Raw genomic sequence first — 23,008 nt, forward strand, 5'->3', positions numbered from 1 at the left:
ATGCGTGTGTGTAACGAACAGATTAACATATTGATGCAGATGTATGTATCCGTATGAAATTACCCGTGCGCGTCGCCGTGGCTGCGCCGGGGCAGGTTTGTACGTACGCAGGCAGGAGCATTTGGATTCCTGCGTGTCCTGCGGTGGCCGTGGTCCTCAGCACTCCCGGGACATTTGTTAATCGATTGGGACCGCAGTTACGCGCCAAGAAGCGGGAGCCCGCTCGGAGGAGAGGTTTGGTGGTGGCTCCTTGCAGGACCCCACCTGCAGCCACGCTCAGCTCGTGTTGCGGTGGTTGGCGTCACTTTGGTTTTTGATTTTAAGTCCTCCTGGAGGCACGGGGCTCAGACATTGTTCAAGGCCACTCATTTTCTGGCTCATCCCAGGCAGAACTCCAAGGTAGTGTCATTAGGTCCACACACGTGTGCAGCCACCCCACATCCCGGAGACAGGGGCGTGACGTGAGCGCACACACGTGTGTTTGGAGGAGCGGTGCTGTCAGCAGGCTTACAGAGATCAAAGTGAGGCTCTTCCCAGTTACCAGCTCCTCCACGTTACCAATTCCTTAACCTATAGCACAGCCACATCTTAAAGAAGGATTTAGTCTTGCAAAATAAATGCTGGCTACACTAGATTAAACATGATGACTGCACTCTAAGGGTTAATAAATTTAGAATTAACAGATCATCCCAGCTTGATACAGCTACTATAGATGATTTAATATGCAGCCTAAGCAGGTTGACAGTCAGCTCACAGATGCAGATAAGATCAAACAGTCTCTTGATTCAATAGATTGAATGGTTGTACTGAGTGTCTGGAAGGTGAGTGACAGTACGTATATGGCAGGGGTTCTGGTAAAGAAGGGCTTCGATTCCCCACTGCTGTGCACTGCACTGGTTTTCCTTTTCTAGCAGTCAACCTTTTTCAGCAATCAAACCCGGAGTTAACATGAAAAAAAAATGTCTCAAATATAGTTCAGGAGAGTTATTTGAAGTTTTCAGTAATGAAAAGCTCCACGCTTTAATGGTAATCACCATTACTATCGCTAGTCTGCACTTCAGATTCCTTTTCCACGGACAAGGCCATCCATTGCCACCCACTCCATCCCACAGGGAGTCTCAGCTGTCCACAGGCTCTGTCTGTCTTTCCACACCAGTCCCCTTCTCTGGCAGACCTAAATCCACAGGAAGGAGCTATTTTGGAGGCCAAACAAGGACACCTCGCCCCAGACAGCCCCTGGGACCTGGTGAGTGCAGCCTTATCCTGATGTGATTCGCCGTCCAGAGGCTTTGGCTGCAGGAAACCTCAATGGATGCAGAGAGACAAAGACAATTCCCCCGCAATGGAGCTTCTTTCTCAGCTCTTTTGCTTTTCTGGCTTAAAAGTTAATGTCTGTAGTAACTCTTCTGTGGTTTATGTTTTCCTTTTTTGCTCTCCTGTCCTATTTAAACGGGAATGTAAAACAGTCCTCATGGAGGCTGGTGAGCAATGGGATGACAGAGTGGTCTCTAACAATTTTATTATTTGATCAAGAGTAAAAGCTCCACCTGAACCATTAGATTTTACAATATGAATATGTTTCCAGGCAATTTTAAAAACGCATATTATGCATTCAATAGACCGTCACAGGTCTGAATTGTGTCTTATTGTATTATATGGGGCCACCACCATACTGATAGGGATATTTGTGCTAGAGTTACTGCACATCTGAACGCTTATAAATTAGCTGAATGGTTTACTTTGGTGGGGTTTTAAAAATACTCCCTTGGTTTTGATGAATGCCCTGCAGAAGGTTGGTGTGATGAGCAGTGCTGCTTTGAATCTGTCAGCAGAGCAAACCAGAACCCACCTGAGATCCGTTTCTTTGCGATTTTTAAAAACGGGCTCGTGTACTTTTGTAAATGCTTACCTGTGAATTATAGTTTCATTTTAATTTAGACACCACTGGCTCCCTTTCCATCCCTCAAATACTGAGTTAGAAAAGAGAGGGCCTGGATGTGTGCTTTGGATACAGATCCACATGGGAGCATCCACAGATGAGCCAGTCTTTTTCCTGCTCCATGCCTGGGAGCACCTCTCAGGTGAGCTGACGGGGGCCCGAAAATCTCCATCTTCTAATTAGAGACAGGCGACATCAAACTGCCCGCACTTCTCAGGGCGAAGGGAGGGCACTCCCATACCCCTTGCAAAAGCGATGCCCAAGCAGAAGCGCCCAGGAGCGCAGCGAAGGAGGCCGTGTGAGGCAGCGCGAAGGCAGGGAGGACTCGGGGAAGCCGCGGGGTTCGGAGGAGCGCTGTCCCTGCGGCCATCCCGGGGGGATCCGGGCGCGGAGGGACCGCCGGGCCCCCCGGGTGCCCCCGCGGCGGCGGTGCCGCTTCCCGAGGCGGAACCAGCGAAACCAGTTATCTGGCAGCAATTTGCATATTGATGGTGCCTCCTGCCGTTCTCCCTGATTGCTTTACAGGAAGGAAAGGTAACAGGAAAATACAGAGCCCCCTCTCAAAAATGGCAAAGAGGCTTCTACGTGCGCGGGGGCTTCGATGGAAGGGTAAAGCATGGTAAAGCCCATGGCAGGGAATTTGTCAAACTGATTTTTGTCCTAGGATTTGAAAAAAGCAGTTGTGTGTTTCTTTTTTTTTTTTAAATTATTTTTAATTTTAAGTTCTGAGGCTGAAGATGTGAGGTCCGTGCTAGAGACAACCACTGAGCACTTCAGGGAAAAATAATTAGCCTCGTCATATTCACTGAATGTGTAAGTCTAAAGAGGAGGCAATCCTTGGAGATTGGGAAAGGCGTTGAATCGACACTTTAAAAGTACAGTGTCATGGTACAGATATTTTTTAGTCCCGCTCATAAGCAATGCATAGGTGTGCAGTATGGCATTGAATATAAGAGTCAGTAGGGAATAGTTTCACTTTTATTGGCTCTAAGTGCAGTGGTTACCTAAGACACACCTATTGTGAGGCATTTTCGACTTTCCTCGTAGGAACGAAAACTGCTGTGCCCTTGTACATCCCTAAATGTTCAGATTCCTTCATTTGTGGGCAGCACCATCAGGGTGCCAGGAGCCTGTAGCTCACCTGAGGGGCTGTTCAGCACTGTTCGGGAGGAGATGGCAGTGGATCCCACTGCTCCAGCCACACCTAGACCAAAGCTCTCCCTGCTGCCTGTGGGGGATAGCACTTACAGACTGGTGCTCTGTATGGCCTGGATTTACCCTGTGGATAAATCCATGCTGGATATGGCACCCAAACCTCTGAGGGAGGTGTGTGTCAGCACAGACAGTGCATGGAGCTCTCTCTCCATGTGTTTACATCTATTTCTCTCTCTCCAGGCTCTCAGATGCTGTGAAACTAAATACGATAGGGTAAATTACAGTCTAAATTGTGAATACATTAATTTCAGTATGGTAATATCAAACATTGTACTTATTTCTGATTTCTGTATTTAATTTCCCTTGCTTTTTTAAATGCTGGGGAATAGTTGCTCAGTGAACAATAGCATTAGTACAATAACTCCCCCCAACCCCAGCATTCATACTTAATGCACATCAGCTTTCTATGTAATGCCATACAATATACTTGCATGTTATTTTAATTGAGTGAAATCTTATTCATACTGGTGGGAGAAGGCATTCTTTTCACTGCAGCCAGGATTCATACTGCACTGACAGAATTATATGTGCTGACAATAACAAATGGTGGCAAAACTATCCCAACTGCTCAAAGAAGTGGGCTCTTATCACAGGTTATTCACCACCACTCCTGCTCCCCCTCAGTGCTGTGTCTTTCTGTGTGGCTTTGGGCTATATAATAATTTATTCTTCTGACTACAGAGAGTTGCATTAAAATATTATTGTAAGCATTCTAACAATTAAGCTGAAATTTTGCGTAGAATAAATATGGCAAAGGAGAAAACCCACAGTAAAGCTGTCCTTATTTTTAAGCACAGAGAAAAGACTCTGCTCTCTCAACTATTTATTATTTTTCATCTAGATCCTCACACAAACTATGTCATGTTCTGCAAAGCAGGCGCATTTCCTCTTGGCTGAAGCTAAAAGCTAAACCTAAATGTCACCTGAAATAGTAATATAAAATGAATATAGAGAAAGATGATTGTGTATGTTAAATTTCAGTTCAATACATTCTAAGTGACTAAAAGTTGAAGCTCTAAAAAGCAATGTGAGTTATTTACAGAAGATGTTAAGGGACCAATCTAACAGCATGCTTGAGTACATGCTTACTTTAAGCATGTAAGTACAGCTGATGTGCCCAAAGATAAATATGTGCTTAAGAATTTTGCAGTACCCAAGGCCAAGTAGATTCCTCTGGCAGGGGTTATATCAAGCAGAGTTAGAGGAGGAAAATCCTTTTTTATTGCACTGTCCTTTCCACTGTCCCTCACACCAAGCAGGCTAGGAAGGAGGGACTGTGTTCAGCGGCAGATAAGTAAACAACTAAATCTTTCTTCATCTTGTGTAGCAAAACTAATTTCTCAATATTCTTTTTGATTGCTGATGTTGAATTTCTCAGATTAGTGAGTTATTTTTGTTAGTCTACTTTTTAAAATTGATTTGAGGTATAGCTGGATTTATTTTTCAAGACAAAATGTTTGCCTTTCCCTGCCTGCCACATCCAGAGTACGGCGTTCCAGGTTTCCTCATCGGGAGAGTTTGATCCCCTTGGATCTAATCTTGCACAGAAGTGCACTTATCAGCTCAAGTCAGAACAGGAATTTAAGAAGCTGTTTGTGTCAATGACCTGTCTTCCTACTGCTCATAGGCTTGGACACAGTGACCTGCCTAGATGCATGGCTTGGGATCTCAGCAGTGTCACAAAAGGACCAACTTGTGCCATCAGGGGCTCCTGTGATGGGGGGATTTGGATGTGTGGAACACCTTGCCAAGGAGCACCTGCCTTCTCCCAGTGCTTTGTTTTGGAATGGCTCACCCAGGACACAACCCTGCAGTGTGAGAGCCCCAGGCTGCAGTCAGGCTCGGTTAAAACTCTTCCTGAAACAGAAGGAGATGCTGCTCTTGAGTTCAGGTGTCCCTGCTCCTTAACTGTGTGGGGAGGTGGGCACGGAAACTGTGGAATCCAGCTCTGTGAGAGCAATCCATTCACAGCTCATGGCTCATCTTTCTGACTCTGGGCTGGGCTTTGTTTGATGTAGGGTCAAGGAAAATCTCGAGTCTGCATCTAAACTAAACATGCACTCTTTGTCTTAGTGTGATTTGAGGTGATAAAAACTGACTTTTGGAAGTTTAAAGCTAGAGAAAAGTAGGGAGCATTTATCAGCAAAATCCTTTGTAACAAAAACCGATATCTAAACTCAGGCTCAATATTCAAAGCTGAGTGGCTCATACCTTTCTAAGTGATGCCAGCACACAGGTAGGACTCATTTCCACACATTTCTAGGGGGAAGATAAAGCCCAGGAAGATTAAAAGATTCTGTGAAACTGTTAGCAAAAATATTTATTTATGTTCACTTTATCTTACACATTTAGGACCCTCTTTGGAGATAACTGAAGTGTCATTTCTTGTTCCTGGCCTCTTCTCTAGTGTATAGGAGCACGCAGGTGGGTCAGGGTGGCAGGTGTGCCCCATGAAATCCTCAGGGTAGCTGTAGCTTTACCTTGGGTATCTATACATATTCCATTGAGTGTGGAGCTTCAGAAGAGCTAGAAGTACCAAATTCATACCCTAGATGTCAGTAAAAGAAAAAAACATTAAAACCCATTAAAAATCATTTTATAAAAGTCTGTGAATCAAGCAATGGGTAAGCCATTTATTCATATGATGACTCCCTGTATGGACTGACAGTTGGAATCCCAAGTTTCAGCTCAATCAGATTTACACAGCCCAAGTTATAACCTCTCCAAAATGGGGACTGTAACAGGAGCACTGACAGACCGTAACTACCTTGCCTCTTCAGCAACAAAAGCTCAGCTACCTCACCCGTGCTGCTGGTGCTGCAATAATTAAGACTGTATGGATTTGCATTATAGGTCAGGTTCTGGGAGGTTTTAAATGCACATAGTTTAAATCATGTTGGCTTGAAATGTAGCATAGAAACACTCAAGGACAGGTTACGTGTTTACTTATAAACAATGTATAACTATTAAGCCTACAATATGACAACTAAGTAAGTAGTGCAAACTAAACCCAGTTTGGCTGAAATCAAACATTTGATTAAAAATGAGATTTTTAGTAATGCCTTACTCTTCCTGCCCACACACACATAAAACTCTTTGTGTGCTTCAAGGGAGAGTTTTTGCCACTTCAAAGTCTGTTCCCTGAGCACTTTGTGCCATTTATTTTATTTCATAGTTATCCCCAGAAAGCCCAGTCAAGGCTCAGGGCTCCATCGTGCTAGGTGCTGTGCAAGCAGGGGCAGGCTGAAATCCCAGGCCTTGCGGAAACCCATGGAAAAAAAGTCTCCCCAAGTTCAGGGTTTTATTCCAGGTCCTGCCTAGGGCGAGCCGATAACGAAATCTTTCTGTCACCTGGCGCTCAGATGTCTGTGATCCTGCACGGACTCGCTGCTATGTGTGCTGTGCTTGCTAGTAAGAGCTTGCAAAATCAGAGTTTATTTTAAGCCTTTATTAAAAAGGGGGAAAAAAAAAAGGAAAAGGAGAAAAGGCAAAGCAGCGCACCCAAGTTTCTCCTGCGGGAATACTAATGCACATACTATTTCTAGAACGTGCAAGTCCTCTGCTCATTCACAGGAGTCAGCCTGGTGTGATAAGAGTTCCACCCACGTTGCCTCCGCCTGATTGAGACTATCAAGACGGTGTCGGAAAGCACCCCGTGCGATCTGCCGTTATATAATGCAGCCCAGCTCCGGGGAACTGGCAGAGTTTTGGAATTTGTGTTTGGTCCTAATGTTCTGTAATGTTGGCAAGTGAGATTCCTGCTCTGAGTGAGCGACAGTTGGAGCTTTGAAGCAGGAACATTTGCCCACCAAAGTTGCTGAACTCACCCACTGCCAAGTCTGTCACTAAATTAGCAGATAGGCAGGGACAGCAGTACGTGGCATGAACCGTGTTGCGCTCCTTTGCACCTTCAGGTCCCACTCCTGGGTGCCTGCCTCCGAGATGGAGGAAGGCCACACTTCTCAATGCTAGTTTTATATCCCTTCCTACAGCAACCTCTAAGAATCTCTGGTGCTTGAATGTAGGGAGGACCACGCTGTTTCTCAGGCAGAGAGCTGAGGTATGAGGAAAGGGACGGATACATTTTGGCAGATTTAAATTTTAGACTAATTTTTACAGCATGAATGTTCTTACCTGGGCAGTGTGTCCTGCTGCTGCAGGTTACTGCCATTGCTGTGGGACAGGGATGGGTACCCACCTCTGCTCTCAGCTGCTCCAGGGCATGAGCTGGTGTCTCAGGGTTCATGTGAGACAGCCTGAATCGGGATGGGCACTCAGCTAATGAGACAGACCCTTCTCTAAGGTTAGCTTCCCCTTGGAGGCAGCCTGAAACCCACCATGTCTCTGATTTCAGTGTGTGCCCCAGAATTTGCTGAGATGTAGGGCCACAATTCCTCCAGCTGACTTTGCTCTGGGGCTAGGAGTCCATAGCCAAAGAGCAGCTGGTAACATGGCCAGGGTGACAGCAGCTCCAAACGCTGCAGCACGATGCGAGGCATCCCCTGCATTTCGGGCAAAGAACAGAGGAGCAGGAGGTGACACAAGTTTGTGTCAATCCACAGAACATGATCGCTGGGTCATCTTCCCTGCTGGCCTGCGTTTGTTTTCACCTTCCCTTCCAATCTACCAGGGTTTCTAGGTGTTACAGTCAGCATTTGGGCATTTCTCACCGTGCTCACCTGCCACACACACTGGGTTTGTTAGTACAGCCCAGCAAGGGACAGCAGCGTGCAGGAGCTACAGAGAGGGCTGGAGATGCTCGGTGTGTCACGGAGGTGCTGCGAGGGTGGAAGCAGAGACACAGGAGATGTAGCTTGTGGGGTGCAGCGGGGCAGTGATGGGGTGCGTCGCCCTTGCTCCACAGCTCTCCTGGGGCGCTCTCAGCCCCAGCTGTGCCCTCTGGCCCTGTCTCTGCCGCCGGTGCCAGCTCAGCCCCCTGCCCCCGGACGCGCCGGGGCTGACCCCGCTGCCATCATCAGCCTCTCCGGCAGCGCCGGGGGCCATCCCACCCCCGCTTTCCGCGGGGTGTCGGAGCCCAGGACACTGGCGGGGGCTGCCGTGTCTCTGGGGGGGCTCAGCCCGGTCCTGCGGCCGGGGGCGGCCCCGCATCCCTCCCCACAGCGCCCGGCGCTGGGCTGAGGCTGGAGCAAACTCCCTCGCAAGAGCTGTTTGTTGACCACATTCACGTTCAGAGCCCTGAAGCTAAAAGCACTTTACACCATAAAATAAAAGCACTGTCTTTTTTTCTAAAAGGTTACGTCTGGAGGCCACGCTGCTCATACTTCATACAGAAAACTACTGAAAGGGCTATGAAATCCTCTATGATTTACACTCCCTCTCAGTGCATTAGGATATAGATCTACTCGACTCTAAAAATACTGTGGAGTTTCTAACCGACGTGAATATATGTGCATTATTTCAGAAAGTCTGTTAGAAAACTTGTCAACACATTATAAAGCATAAACCAGGACTTGGCCATTAAACACAGAGATCAGAGACAAAATGTATACGGCAGGAAGTACCGAGAAAAGTCCTTCCATTCAAAAAAAAGTCTATTAGCTAAAAGTTTACACACAATATACACCAAAAGGTTTAGAGCGAGACCGTGGACCGCAATTACAAGGCATAAATGGAATCAGTAGGGGCTTTACAGTCCCCAGCGCAGTTAACTGGGCTGCCAGAAAATAATTTTAATATTGTCATAATTTATTACCCACCGAAAGCCACATCAAGGATTGTAAATACAGTCACTTTGTGTCCACGACTGCTCGTTAAACAGCCTCGTTCCCTTCCCCTAAAAATACAATGAAATAAAAACCCACCTGCATTATTAATCTGCGGTCATGCCGTGTTAAAAATGTCTTCTCACTCCTTTTCTTTCTTGAGGTTTGTTATCTCCCTCCAATCACATGACAATGCGAAGCGCTGTGGGGTGGGGGGGTGGGGGGGTACAGGAGCGAGGGGGAGCCAGCACTATTGCGATCAAATGCTAATATTAATAATTATCCAGCCAGGATGAAATATTATTTTTTTAAGGCAGCGAGTTTCCATTTAAATCGAGGCATTTTTACGGTGCTGGAATTAAGGGCATGCTGATGGTAAGAACATCCTCGCTGCCATTCATGAAAGCATCTGTAAAATTAGCTCCTGACTGTAGGTTTTGAGATGCGGTCTGGGAAGTCACCTCTGGAATCTCAAACACGGCACGATAATGAAACAGATTTAGTTGTCACCAAGTGCTTAATTTGCTATGATTTTTAAAAAAAGAAAATCAATGAAACGATGCCTGTGATTGGGAATAAGCACAGGTAGGTGCTCTGATGCAGGTTGGCTTTAGAGAGCGTAATGAATTGTAATTCAGAGGAGTGTTAACTGCGAACCGCAGAACCTTTCAGGGGTAATAAAGTCATTACTTTTTACATTGCAGCCACCTTCAAAAGCTTTATACGTGCCATTAGATATAAATCAAGCCCCATATATGTATCTACATCTCCGGTACAGCCACACACGCCCGCGTTTCGCGCAGGGACATGTGCACGCCTGGCACAGCCAGCCCTGCGAGCGGCGTGAGCCCAGGAGCCGCCGCTGTTGTCACCTGCGGGCTGGCTGCCCCCGCCACGTCCCGCATCTGCTCCCGCGCCCTGCCCGGCAGCCGCGGGGCGCATCCCCGCGCCCACGGATGAAGGAGGGGAGCAGGGGCGAGGGGGGAGTGAGCGGCGGCGGGCGGAGCCGGGGGGCGGCTGGCGGGAAGCTGAAAGCATCGCACGGCGGAGCTGCTCGGCCCCGGCCCCTGACAGCTCCGCCGGAGCGCGCTCGGGCTCGCCCCGCCAACAGGTCCCCGGCGAGCCCCGGCCCCCGCCGCCCCCTCGCCGCCCCGGGCGGCCGCGGCTCCGCCCGGCCAAGTCTCCCTCACGGCGGCGGGCAGCTCCTCGTCCCCCCGGCGCTCCGCTCCGGCTGTCCGGGCCACGGTTACCCCCTCGCACTCCCTCGGCAGCCGCACTTTGCTCCGCGCACACCCGTTCGCCTCCAGAGCTTATTTCTACCGCAACCTGATCCCTCTCGGCGGCGGCAGCGTCCGCCTCGCTCCGGGTCCTTTCGGCGAAGTTGCAGCCGCCGCCGCATCCTCCCAACTCCAGCCACTTCTCGGTGCCTGCTGCCGCCTCGCCTCCCCCCCTCTCCCGCCCTCCCCCGTTACCAGCCCGCTGCCCGCGCCGCCCCGCGTTTCGCTTTCGTTCAGAGCCCGTGGCTGCGGGCAGGGCTCGGAGCGCCGCCGGGGGAGGAAGGGGGGCTCCGGGGCTGGCGGGCGCCAGCAGCCCGCGGGGAAAACTGCGAGGTCCCGCCGCCCTCCGCTCCCCCCGCGCCCAGCTCCTGCGGCTTCTCCTCCCGTGCCTGCCGCTTCCTCGCCCGCCAAACTCCGCTCGCCGCTCCCCCGCCCGCCCCGGGGCAAGGGCCGAAGTTTCACGCGGCCCGGCCCGAGCCCCCGCCGCCCCCCAGCCTCCTGCGGGGCCGCCGCCGCCGTCCCCCGGGGACGGGCCGCAGCTCCCGGGAGGAGGGGACTCGGCGGCTTCGAGGGGGATGGGGGGGGCGAGCGGGGAAGCCGGGAGCCGGATGCCCCCCCCTTGCTTTTTGGGTGGTCTCCGGTCCTACCTGGCTTCCCCCAGCTCCCCCACCTCCTCGGCACAGCCCGCGGCCAGCCTGCCCCGCAGCCCTCTCTGCCCGACCGTGGCTTCACCGATGTGTTTGCTTTTCCAGCGGGGGTGTGCGTGCGAGAGCTGCCGCTGCCTGCCTGCCTGCTCGCTTTCTCCCGCTCCTTTTCCTCCCTTCTCTCTCCCCGTGTGCGTGTTTAATTTTCCCCCCTCGCCCCTCTCCCGGGTCCCCTCTTGCACCCGCTCCTCCGCGGCCACTCGCGGCTCCGACCGCCGCCCCCTCCGCCCCCGGCCCCCCGGCTCCATTCGGCAGCGTGCGCCGGGCGGCCGGTGCACCCCCCCCCGCCGCGCCCCCTCCCCTCTCCCCCCTGCGATCACTGTCCATTGGCTTGTCCTGCTCTCTTTTTCATGTCCAGCCCCTGATGAGTGTCCATTGGTGTTGCCTTCGCCTTCCCTCCTCCCCTCTCCCCGGCTTGCCCTGCCCATGTTTTGTATGTCTCTGTCCATCCAGGCTCCTGACGTTCAAGTTCGCAGGGACGTCACGTCCGCACTTGAACTTGCAGCTCAGGGGGGCTTTTGCCATTTTTTTCATCTCTCTCTCTCCTTCTCTCTCTCCCTCTCTCTCTCTCCCTCTCCCTCTCTCTCTTTTTTTTTCCTTGCACAAAAAAAAAAAAAAAGAAAAAAAAAAAAGCCATGACTGCTATCCCACAATTCATCTTCCCTGCGCCATCTTTGTATTATTTCTAATTTATTTTGGATGTCAAAAGACATTGATGAAGATATTTTCTCTGGAGTCTCCTTCCTCTCTAACCCGTCTCTCCCGATGTGAACCGAGCGACTCACAAGCCACCGAAGCCACCAACCCACCATGTCGCGCCGCAAGCAAGGCAAACCCCAGCACTTAAGCAAACGGGAATTTTCACGTAAGTAACCCGGAGAGCAATTTATTTAATTTCCCCTTCACGGATTTAATTTTTAATTCGAGCAAGAACAGGGAGAAAAAAAAAAAAATTAAAAGTGGGAATGAGTGAACGAGTCGGGAAAAAAATTAACTCAGCGCCGGCTCGGGATTCTCGGCATTCCGGTTAATTTCTCCCTCTCTAATTTAATCACCTTGATGACTTTTCTTCTCTTTCTGCCCGTGCCCCTCGCCCGCCGGCGCGCACTCCGCTGCCCCGCTCCGCGCTCGCCGCCCGCTCTCCGCGCTCTTTGGCGGCAAGAGCGGCAGCTCTCGCCCGGCAGCGGGAGAGGCGCGGGCGAGGTGCGGGGCTGCCGGGGGCACAACCGGCCGAAAGTGGGAAGAAATTCCTGCGGGAGCGGCGGGCTGGACGCCGGACACCGCGGTGGCCGGGCGGGCGGGATGTGCGGGAGAGCGGAGCGCGGAGAAAGTCCGGCGGCCGGAGCCCCCCGGGCTGCCGGCGAGCTCGCCCCCTCGCCCCGCGGCGCCCTCCCGGGGGTGGGGGTGGGGGGACACAGCCGAGCCCAGCCGGGCCGCCTCCCTTTTGTTTCCGCCGCGGGGTGCGGGGTGGCCGTCCCGCCGCCCCCCGCCGCTCCGGGCCGGCGCCGTGCGGGGCTCCGCCGCCCCGACCTCGCCCCGCGCCCGCCCCGCCGCCGCTCCGGCTGGGGCTGGGGCGGGGGACGGTACCGGGCGGCGAGGGAGCCGAGCCGAGCCGCGCCGCGGCGGCTGGGATTCCCTCCTCGCCCTCGCCTCGCGTTCTCCCGCTCGCTTACTATTTTTTGGAAGATTTTCAAAAAAAAAAAAAAAAAGTGGAAGTGGATTTTGATTGGGAAAAATCTCGTGTCTGAATGTTTACAAGCACCGCGTGTGCGGGGAGCCTCCTGCCAACAAACACAGGCGAGAGCGAGCCCGGGCTGAGCACACACGCGCGCACACACACACGCACACACACACTCGCACCCTCACACCCGCGAACGGCCCCTTCCTCGCCGCCGCATTTCAACCCCAAACCAAATCCGCTCTCCCCGGGAGGGATAAAACAAACCCCGAGCCCCACCACACCGTTCGCAACAAAAACTCTCCGGCTCCCTCCGTCCCTCCCTCCAGCCGCCACCACACACCAGGGCTAGATGCAAGATAAGCGGGAGCGCTCTTTGCACAACAAAAGGCAACTCGAGCTGGAAAGGTTTGGGGCGAGGGGGGTGGGAAGGAAGGGAGAAAAAAAAAAAATCCCCTTTTCCTCGGGGTGAGCCTGAGGGAAGGGGAAATGCTGCATGCTTTTCCTCACTCCTTCCCCCCCCCCCCCCTTTTCTTTATTTCTTCCTTTCTCTCTCTCTCTCTCTCCCATTACTCTCGGCGGGTTTTGTTCCCTCCTAGGGATGGCAGAAAACCCAAGGCCATTTCTTCCTGCCAACCATCCCCGGCTCCCTCGGCCCTTCGCAAAACCCCCCAAACTTTCCGCCGCGATTTCTCTTCCCCCACGGCCGCCCAGCCATTGCAGCCAGGTTCGCACATGGAGCGAAGGAAGCAGCGCTGGCTCTTTGCAGGCGGCAGCTCCGCCGCGGGCAGGGCCGGCCGGGGGCTCTGCCTGCCCAAAGTTTGCCCTGAAACCCGGGGGTGTCTGGGGCTCAGCCCCTCCCCCCGCCCCCAGACGTTTTTCCGCTCTTTTTCCCGCTACTTTTCGGGGAGCATTTTTAATTTTTGTTTGTTTTTTTTTTTTAATTTTTTTTTTCTTTTATTGGCGGGATGGGGATGGGGTGCAGCATCACTGGCTTGTGGGGATGGGTGCCCCCCTGGAAATGGGGTACGGGGGGTGCATTTCCCGGTCAGCCGTAGAAGTGGGATGCGCGGAACGGGGATCGCGGCGGGAGCAGAGGAGGGGGCGGGGGGCTCCGAGCCGGCCCCCGGCGCAGCGGCGATGCCCGCGGATCCCCGCGGCTGCTGCTCGCCGAGAAACGCGCGGGCCGGCGCGGAGCGCCTTCGCCTGCGGGGCGGGAGCGGCGGCCGGACGGGCCCGGGGGTCCCTCCGGAGAGAGCCGCCCCTGCCGTGGGGAGGGGGGTGTGGGTGGGCTGGGAGCTGGGGGGGAAAGGGAGGCCGGGCCGGGGGAGCGGCGCGCCGGGGATGCGGCGGCGGGGCCGGGGCCGGGGCGGCGGAGGCGGCGGGCGGGCTCCGTGCCCGCTTCGGTCGCTAGGAGGCACAGCGAGATCAAACAACCGGGCAGCCCCGCGAACTTGAACCTGGCCGGCTCCTCCGCTGCCTCCCGGCCGGCGGGAGGGGGAGGGCGCCCAGCTCCCTCCCCTCCACCCCCCCCACGCCCCCCCTCCTTCTTCTTCTTTGTTCTTAATTTTGCGCGGAGTTTGCTTGCTCCGGGAGGCAGCGGGGGATGCTCGCCTTCCCCCTCCCCGGGTTTCCCCTCCCTCCCCATAACGTGTTGGCGGTTCCCATTGTACCCCCAAGTCTCCCTTTCCTTGCACCGCACGATCCGAAGACACAAACTTGGGATTACGCAGCCCTTCCTCCTCCTCACGGTACGGTGCGGGGAAATGCCCCAGCAGCGCATCCGCATTGCCCCGCGGGCATTTCTCCTCACCGTACTGTGGTACCCCCCTTCCCCGCCCCATCGGCCCCAGTACCTCCTTTCTCCCGGCACTCCAAAATCCATCCCGCTTTTGCCGGTGCGGTTGTTTTGGTGGCTGGGAACCGGGGGAAGAAGGGGGGAGTAGGAGGGCGAAGGGGGAAAGCTGAAAAGACATGTTGGTGGAAGGGCAATTTGCATGAAAAATAGAGACGGATGATTAGGGACCCAGGCAGGGAATTTTGATTGCCCCAGAATTAAAAGATGCATCCTGCAAATCGGAGGCAAGACCAGGTGAATTGTATTCTGGGTTTTTCTTTGTAATCCCGGTATTTTATATTATGTTCTAAAAGTAGCAGTAATAATAAAAAGCATATTTTTTTTTTGCTGGCTCTGCCTCCATCAGGAGCCAAATGTTTTGCAGCGAACACAGTGCCAGCCGTATTTCATACATTAGTATATAATTCTTGTTAATTAGCAATAATTTACGTTAAGAGCATAGAAAATGTTGAGGTTACAGGTTTTATATCTGTACATTTGATCATCTTGTTATTTTCAAGAACTTTGCCTCCTATAAAATTAATTAGGTGAAATGTGGAGGTGTAATCAGCAACCTCTGAATTACCACTTCATTTCCTGGTTTTGATTGTAAATCAGCCCAGTCTGTACAGACTTTTAGCAAAGTCTATTTTTGTTCAGTGCCACTTTTAACTGTCTGGTGTGGAAGCAGCGGGTTACCTTCCCCTGCTAAATAATAGTGACAGCGTCAGAAAGGAATCAGGCCGCGGGAAAACATTATAATTGAGTGATGATTATGCAGAGCTCCTCGCTAAGCCAGTTGCAAGGGGAACACGGGTGGTTTTGTGTCTCTTTGCTGCCGAGAGTCGGTGAGCTCGAAGTTAGATTCGCAAAATACCTTTGTCTGCGGCGTGCAGCGAGCTACCGGTGGAATTAGTCCTGCAATAATTTACTCCCTTCGGTCCCAACGCAAGGAACGGCTTGGGGAGAAAAACGCCATGCCCGGCAATCCCGCAGAAACACCCTGCTCCTCTGCCGGCTTCCCGAGGAGCGTGAGACGCACGTTGTGCCTCCTCTCCTGTCGGTCTGCAAGTTTAGAAGAAAGCCCCAGCGATTAAGACATTGTTTTTATTAATACGAATGTAACCTTCATATTCCTGTGGTTGACCTTACGTTAAATTAGAAGTAGTACTAGAGGCAAGAAATGATGGACTGGATCCCTGTGTCCTAGTTGGAGCTGAGGTACGGTGAGGTAGTGTGCTCTTTCAATATTATTTTACGCAGCACAACTGGGAGCTACTCCAGATCTTCCTCCTCAATATTCAGCCTAGGTAGGGTTGAAATAAATTTAACCTGAGTTCACTGGATTTTTGCACTTTATCAAAATCAGTTCCAATATTGTGCAGTCAAATTAAAATCTATTTTTTGATTCTCTGTGGCTTTAAGTTCATTAAATGTGAAATTGGCAGCCAACTAAAGAAGGTCAGGCTGATTAACTGTTTAGGAGTTGTATTCTGTCTCACTTGCGTTACCTGGCAGTGTTTTGAGGTGGGTTGTATTTGTAGTACCCTCTCCTGCTCGCTGCTGTTAGCGTGCCTGTTGTGTTGCGCAGACAGAGGAACACCGACACGGTGCTGGTATTTATTTTTTTTCCCCTCGTGAAAGACAGTGGGGATGGAGACTGCACAGAGATTGCCAAGGTATTTCTCTGCAAATGTAATGTAATAAAAAAAACCAACAACAACAAAAAAACAACAGAAAAGAGAGCCGAGTCTGCCTCGTTAGAGCATCCACTGACGATTCTGTGAGCAGAAATAGCCTCATAATGAAGCTTTTTGGAGCTCATTCAGAAAATTTGTCAACTTTGACAACATTAGGCAAGGTATTTTGAGTTTAAAGAAGGCGCTTCTCACTGTTGTGAGGAAATGTGGCAGCTGCTTGGCCAGGCTGATTTTTAGATGCTGAAGGCCACCAGTGCTAACATGTTCAAGATAATTTAGGCATTCGCTTATTTCAGGATTAAAAAATGCAAAATGACTGATTGCCTTATTTCCTTAAGTACTAAAAAATATCCCAGCTAATATCTCTGAGTGGACTTGGTGTTGAACTTGCTGTTTATTTGGATCCCGAGGAGTAGCTCAAAAGTGAGAGGTGCCTCCCCCCACCCCGCAGGCATTTCTGCTGCACTTGCTTTTTATCATTTCGGTTTTCGGCCTTATTTATTTATTTATTTGCCTCATACCCTCCCCTTTCTCTCCCCCCCCTCGGGTGTATAACTCCTGCCTTTAGGATTTGTTTTTAAATTGGAAGCTGCAAATGGGCCGATGGGGACAGTGACACAAATCCGTGCGTTTACGTCTGCACGTGCGTTCTGAGCGCTGCGTGTCTGCCCTGCGTGTCGGTGCCTGGGTGTGTGCCCATGCAGGCTGGCTCTCCCCCTCTTCTCTTTTACACACATGCACACGTTACCTGCACGGCCTGTGCGGGGAACGTGCAGCGTCTGTGTGTATTGGAACACCTTCTGTCTGCGCTGCATTTTTGAATTTTAGAAAGTGGGTCTGGCTGGTGGAAGATACACACCCATGTGTGTGAGAGTGTGTGCAGTGCTTTTAGCCTTGAATTCATGTACATAAATAATACATTCAGCAATAAAACACCATATTCCCTTCTTGTCGTACTACCACAAGAGTTTTGCAGTGTATTCTTTCGGCCTATCCATTTAATTTTAGCACCGAATCGTTCAAGGAGTCAGAAATGTGCCCTCGTGTAGGAACACGGAGACAGTTGCGGTGCTTGCCCTCCGAGTTCTGCATGCTACAGCTGCTCCTGCAGAATCTCTTCCCTGTAACTGATGAATCCCTGTCCTCGGTGCCGTGCTGACAGCCGTGTTGTATGGATTTGGTTGGGGGGGAGCAGGCAGACTCCGGAGCGGGGTGTAATATTCATGAAGAAGGGGCTCGGTGCGTTCCTCCCCCCTGCGCCCGGTGCCTTTCCCCAGAGCTCTAACCATTCTCCTTTTGTTTCTCAAACTGCAGCCGAACCTCTTGAAGCCATTCTCACTGATGACGAACCTGAACATGGCACATTGGGAGCTCCAGAAGGGGACCACGACCTCCTCACTTGTGGCCAGTGTCAGATGAACTTTCCGTTGGGGGACATTCTTATTTTTATTGAGCACAAACGGAAACAATGCAATGGCAGTCTCTGCCTAGAGAAGGCTGTGGATAAGCCACCTTCACCCTCACCAAGTGAGCTGAAAAAAGCATCCAATCCCGTGGAGGTTGGCATCCAGGTTACGCCAGAGGATGACGATTGTTTATCAACGTCATCTAGAGGAATTTGCCCTAAACAGGAACATATAGCAGGTAAATTAAAGCAAGGAGAAGTGTTTGCGAGTTGATTTCCGTTTCAGTTGCAATGTAGCATGTTGGCAGTCGTGCGCTGCCGTGTCTGTGTGTTCTGCTCGCCGTGACGGCCGGGGTGTCCATGCCCTGCCTGCCTCGGGTTAGCGGTGTTTCCTGGTGCCTGCGCAGCGGCAGGAGCAACAGGCACGTGCCGTGCCAGCCGGTGTTTCTGGCCGTATTGTTTGAGGCCACTCTCGTGATTTGCCTGCATTGTAGTCACCGTCTCCCGGTGTCGCCTGCCGGAGCGCCGTGGGAGGAGGGTTCTGAGGCTGCCGCGCGAGAAAGCGAGGAGCTTTTGAGTATTTGGCAAAGTCAGGAGTGAAAGAGTTAACCGAGCATCCGCCAGCCTTGGTTCCATATTGGCTGTCAGCGTATGGACTGTAATTAAACACAGCCCCATGGCAAAGTGACACCACCGACCTTGACTTTAAGATGCCATTTTCGACTGGCCAGGCCAGAGTAGAGAGGGCAGTTGCTGAAGCGCACAGACATGCTTATTCGAAAAGTTTAAGGGCATGTTGGAAATTTCAAAAGGTTGGTTTGACAGGAAAGGCTGCTCTCTGCAGCCTGCCTCCTCAGCCAAATGATAAATGCTTCGCTGTGCTCTCTCTTGTCTCTGATGTGGTTTTGACAGATGTATCTTGATTTTGTTTGCGGTTTACACAACCACATGTCAGCCGTACAAATGTCCAAAGCAGAGTCCTGTTTTGTGCAACAAACAATATGAAATGTAATTTAAAAAAAGAGAAAAGGGTAAATAATTCCATTTCATAGCATAATTTTTAAAAAAATAAAAAAAATCAGAAAGCCATTGGCCATGCAGATATTTTCACAAATGGGGTTAAAAAAATAGAAGCGTACCATGCAAAAGAAAATCCCCGAACCCTGGGAGTGTAACAAGGCACGCTCTGCTTTTAAAACCCTACTAGTAAACAAAAGTACCGCCCATTTGCAGCGAGCGTTTCAGATCACTTCGAACCACGCCAATACTGCCAGTCGAAAAAGGCGAGACCGCAGCGTATCAACCCCAACGAACGCCTGAACCAGTTTCAAACTCCCCCTCCAGTGGTGTTTGGGATGTGGCATTGCCGGTGCCTCTCTTCGGGGAGCCCACAGGACCGCTCGGGGTTGTCGGAGGCGCAGTACATCATCACATGATGTGCTGGAGCTTGTCTTGGGCTTGCTTTGGCCACAAAGTTAAACCATAATAGGGCAGTAGGCACTGGGAGGTTCAGCGGGATCCTCCCGCAGTCTTCCCTGGCCTTCAAGCCGGCTGCCAAACTGTGCTGGAGAGCTGCAGTTTTGGAGGTTTTGTGGTGGCAGCAGATCCGTATCGGTGCACGGGTGTCTGCCTGCGCACGTGTCTGTGTGCAGAGCCATGTGCGTGCACACGCAGACGTCATGTCAACAAGTATGTGCTGTTTCTGCAGAGTAATCGGTCTTTCCTCGAAACGCCAATATCTCTGCATTTAAGGGGAAACACGGGCTCAGCTACTGCTAAGCTACATTTTGAATGAGCCTTAGCCCCCTCCCAATAATTCCCCACCAGACACGGATGTTAAAGGTGAGGTTTCTTTCCCAGAGTGGTAGAGGGCAGTGCCCATTTCCATGTGCTGCCTGCGATCTGACGGAAAGCGAGCAGAAGTGTAGGGCATGATTAATGAAGCAGGAGCCTGGCGGAAGGGATTTGTAGTCTTCCAAGCTCTGGAGCCATACTAAATCACCAAATATGGAGGAGCGGCGGTATGATGTAACGCAGTATTTACGTACGGCGCCGCTCCGCTCAAAAGACAAAACACAGTATCTGTCAAGCAAGAATTAAACATGCTGTCGTCCCTGTGGTCCCAGATTGGTCCCTGGGCCGGACGGATGGCCACGCCAAGGAGTTCTGCAGGACGGGAACCTCCTCTGCTGAGGGCTTTGCTCTGGCACTCATTTGGTGCACGGGAGGCTCAGTGAGCCAAGTCTGGCTTTCGCGTGGCGCAGGTGACGCGAAGCGAGGAGGATTTGGGCTCGCGCCGTCACGGGGCCGTTAATTCAGAAAGGGCCGTGGTTTTAACTGACTGTAAATGCTTCACTGAGTGGAGGAGGTGGCTGGGCACAGGGGCACAGTGGCAGGGCCTGATTCTGCTCGCTTGGTGGGCTTGACTGGGAGGAGGCCCAGTGCCGTGTCAGGAGGGTCCATAGAGCAAGCTGTGAGTGTGTCCTGAGTAGAGATGGAGTTGTGGTTGTCAGGAATCTTCTGCCCAAAGGTTTCTGGCTGTGGTGCCCAGCCATACCTTTGTGGGTGGAAGGTCCAACAATGTGGGTTCTCTGCACTTCCCTGGCTGGGCTGTAGCTGAGAAGCGCTGGGGTCCCTTGGTTCTCCCTGTTGGTTGGAAATGCAGCCTGGCTTTGGGAAAGGGAGAAGGTGCACCAAGAGTTATGAGGTCTTGCAGTGGTCCTCCTCTTTGTGTTTTCATCTCCCTTTTCAGCTGTATGCGTTCAGCTCTCTCTTGTCACAAGGAAGTGTGGTGATAGCTGGAGTGACCCATTGCTCGTAGCCAGTAGTTGGAGTCCGGCAGTAAAATTTCCAGTGAGGGTCTTGGAGGCTGAGCTGAGAAGTTCAGGCTTCAGGAAGGTCCCTGCAAAGAACCTCAAACTCTTCTAATTCAGCTGTTTATATCTGATTTCTGTGCAAGAATGCTAAATGCAATATTTGAGTGTGTAATTAAGGAGGAAAAAAAAAAGATAGAGGCCGCCTTTGGAAAAATACACAGAAGTTGGGGAAGTGATTCTTTCTGCTACGGGACCATAAAATACATATTTTCTAGCAATATAAAAATGTTCCAAATTAGTTGTGAGGCCAGAAGAGGTGTTCCAGGTTAGCCCTGGATACAGAGATGCTGTAGGTGAGCTCCAGGTGCAGTTTTTTTCCCTGTCTGCAGTTTTGTAGTCAGTAAGTTGGGGTGCTACAGTAAAAGAGAACCTTAAGTAGTGGTTAAAGATCCACAGAGGAGGAAGGAGGCAGCGACTCATTCAAATGCAGGGAGAAATACTGTCTGTTTTAACTGTCCTTAAGCTGCTCTTTATCTTGCTGTTTTCCAGAGACAGGAGTGAGGACAGGAGCATATATATTTATATATATATATATGTGTGTGTGTGTGTGCAACCTGTGCAGCAGCCGTGGGGTCCACATAGGTGCAGGCATGTGTCCGTACCTGGCTCTTCCATGTGGGTGTCTGCCTGTGCACAGTTCTGCCTTGCTATAAAATTTTGAGTGATGCTGATCCAGCACTGGAGCTGAAATGCCATAAATTTAACTGAAAATTAATAGGATATGTTGTGTGGGTCCAACGAGGCAGCTTTCATCAATATGTATGTCAAAGCCTCACCACCAGATACCGGCAGCCCGTGATTTGCAGTGAGGGCGACGGCAGGGCTTTAGTTATCCGCTCTCGTATTTTACAATAGGGGGAAATATTAACTGAAGTATCTGGAGATCAGTGAATGTAAAATCGCTGTTCACTTATTGAAAAGCCGAGGAAATATTTATCGCCCGCCCGTGTCAGGTTTTGGAGGTTTGTTTGTTGAATGTATAAATCCGAGGGAATTAATGAAGGGTTGGGGTTTGGGTGAAGAAGGATCTTAAATGTTACTTGGATGCAGTTGGGGGAACACTTCGGAGTGCTGCTGTGAATTCCCCTGTATAAAGCCGAGTGTGGATCCGTGGATCTTGTATTTACTGTACAAAGAGGGGAGGAGGAGGGGAGGTCATTTTTACTGCTTGAATCCTATATTCTCGAGCTGCTTGTGACATTCAAACAAAACACGTGGGAAAATAATGTAAGAAATCCCTCTGTCTGCTGCAGTCAGGGAAAGGTGAACATCATTTCCTACTAAATTTCAGACTGAGTCTATTTGATTATTACAGTTCTTGGGAGGTAATGTCTTTAAGCAGAAATTTTCTCGGGCTGTTATTAGTAGTTGCCGTTATAATTCTATAGGTTGTGATTTTCGATTCCTTGTTTTGTTTTGTTCTGGAGACAAAAAAAATACTGCTGTCTGCACTGAATAATTAGCATTGCATCTGGACAATAAGATGAAAGCTTAAAGATAGAGGAGGGGAAGAAGGAATGTGGGAAGATTTTGAAGTCAAATTCTGCCTGCTTTCCCCATACAAAGAAACAGAGAGAGCAGGCTGGGTAAAATATTGCAGGCAGGAAAAAATAGTGAGGGTGCAACCCAAAGGCTCCTGCTCCCAAGATTTGGAGCACTGCGTACAAGCTGTATTTGTAAATAAGACAGAGAAAGGTTGTGAACCGGCAGCTTGGCTGTTTTGTCAAAGTACAATGTCAGAGAAACTCTTTCTAAGACAAATTGTAAATAGAAGTGTCACGATGATTGCATGATTGAGCTCTAGAAGTGTCTTGCAATTGTTGGCATTGTCAGAAGACTTTTGAAAGCTTAATTAAAGGCGGTGGCCTGTGTGGCTGTGAAATTTACTTCTCGGGGGGGAAAAATGTAAAAAATGTAGGGGATCAAAAAGTTGCTGTAATGCTGCTCGTGCAGGGATAGCAGAGAAGAGTCAATAGTTTCCCTGCATTCCTCGTTGCCTTTTATAAATAACGTTTTTTGAAGAAGCAAGCACGTGACACCAGTATCATCCTTTGTACGAGGTAAAGATTGTGTTAGTTTTCCTATTCCCTGCTGTTCCAGACAGTTAATGTAAAAATGGCTCTTTATTGGAAACACAAATATGAGTTCACTCGAAGCGCAGAAGCAGAGTAGAAAGTTTTCCTCTGCCTTCCAGGGGAGCATCACAGTATTGTGGTGCCCTGAAAATTTATGGTGGGGTTTTTTTTTTTGTTTCCTGCAAATCAGATCTTCTGAGAGGATGAGTAACATATTCTCTGTTCCTTCTCCTACTGCATGGGGCACTGAATTGTGGAGCTGTCCACGAGCAGAAGCATCACTGCATCTGAAATGCTGGCAGTTCAAGAGGCAGCCTGGCACACCTTCAGCTCCATACAGATTTTGAAAGGTGCACATTGGCATCACGTGCCGAAAGCTTTGAAAATCATGCGTGTAATAAACGCAAGGCTCTGCGCGGAGAGCCCCAGCAACGAATGCTGGGTGACGGAAACTGAGGCAGGGAGTAAATTAAACACCTTCTAATTAGCCCGGTGGGAGAAGAAAAGTCTTCCCTAAACATTCCCATAATTTGGTAATACCTCTTTTAAAGAGGAGGAGGCCTATTAGCATCACCCCGT

The 23,008-nt window shown here is 50.7% G+C and overlaps 2 protein-coding genes across 26 annotated transcripts in view; one reads left to right on the forward strand and one right to left on the reverse strand.

The window, feature by feature from the left end:
* BCL11A (BCL11 transcription factor A) overlaps positions 1–23,008 on the forward strand; it is a 137,548-nt gene that overhangs the window by 54,849 nt on the left and 59,691 nt on the right. For 11 of the 25 annotated variants that reach the window (XM_086874714.1, XM_086874649.1, XM_023923093.2 and 8 more), the window contains exon 6: positions 17,388–17,717. The exons of 9 other annotated variants lie outside the window; for them this stretch is intronic. In XM_086874714.1, coding sequence (XP_086730840.1) covers positions 17,388–17,717 — 330 coding nt within the window. Of the gene's footprint in view, positions 1–11,280; positions 11,724–12,651; positions 12,945–17,387; positions 17,718–23,008 lie in introns of those variants that run through there. 5 more of the 25 variants (XM_086874644.1, XM_086874677.1, XM_086874702.1 and 2 more) reach the window with 3 other exon arrangements.
* LOC111926434 (uncharacterized) lies at positions 5,615–11,106 on the reverse strand. The gene is made up of 3 exons (XM_086879438.1): positions 10,802–11,106; positions 7,834–7,932; positions 5,615–5,702 (listed from the first exon to the last, which is right to left on the reverse strand). The coding sequence occupies exons 1-3, from the start codon at positions 11,104–11,106 to the stop codon at positions 5,696–5,698; spliced, it is 411 nt and encodes a 136-aa protein (XP_086735564.1). The 3' UTR covers positions 5,615–5,695.

This window comes from Cyanistes caeruleus, chromosome 2, assembly GCF_971803275.1.
Source record: "Cyanistes caeruleus chromosome 2, bCyaCae1.hap1.1, whole genome shotgun sequence".
In the NCBI taxonomy this organism is placed as follows: Eukaryota; Metazoa; Chordata; class Aves; order Passeriformes; family Paridae; genus Cyanistes; species Cyanistes caeruleus.

Coding starts and splice junctions, on each gene's coding strand:
- LOC111926434 (XM_086879438.1), bottom strand. CDS start 11,106: ATGGAGCCGGGGGGCCGGGGGCGGAGGGGGCGGCGGTCGGAGCCGCGA. Junction 7,933..10,801: donor GGGGAGCTGGGGGAAGCCAG/GTAGGACCGGAG, acceptor CCACCCTCGCAG/CACCTCCGTGACACACCGAG.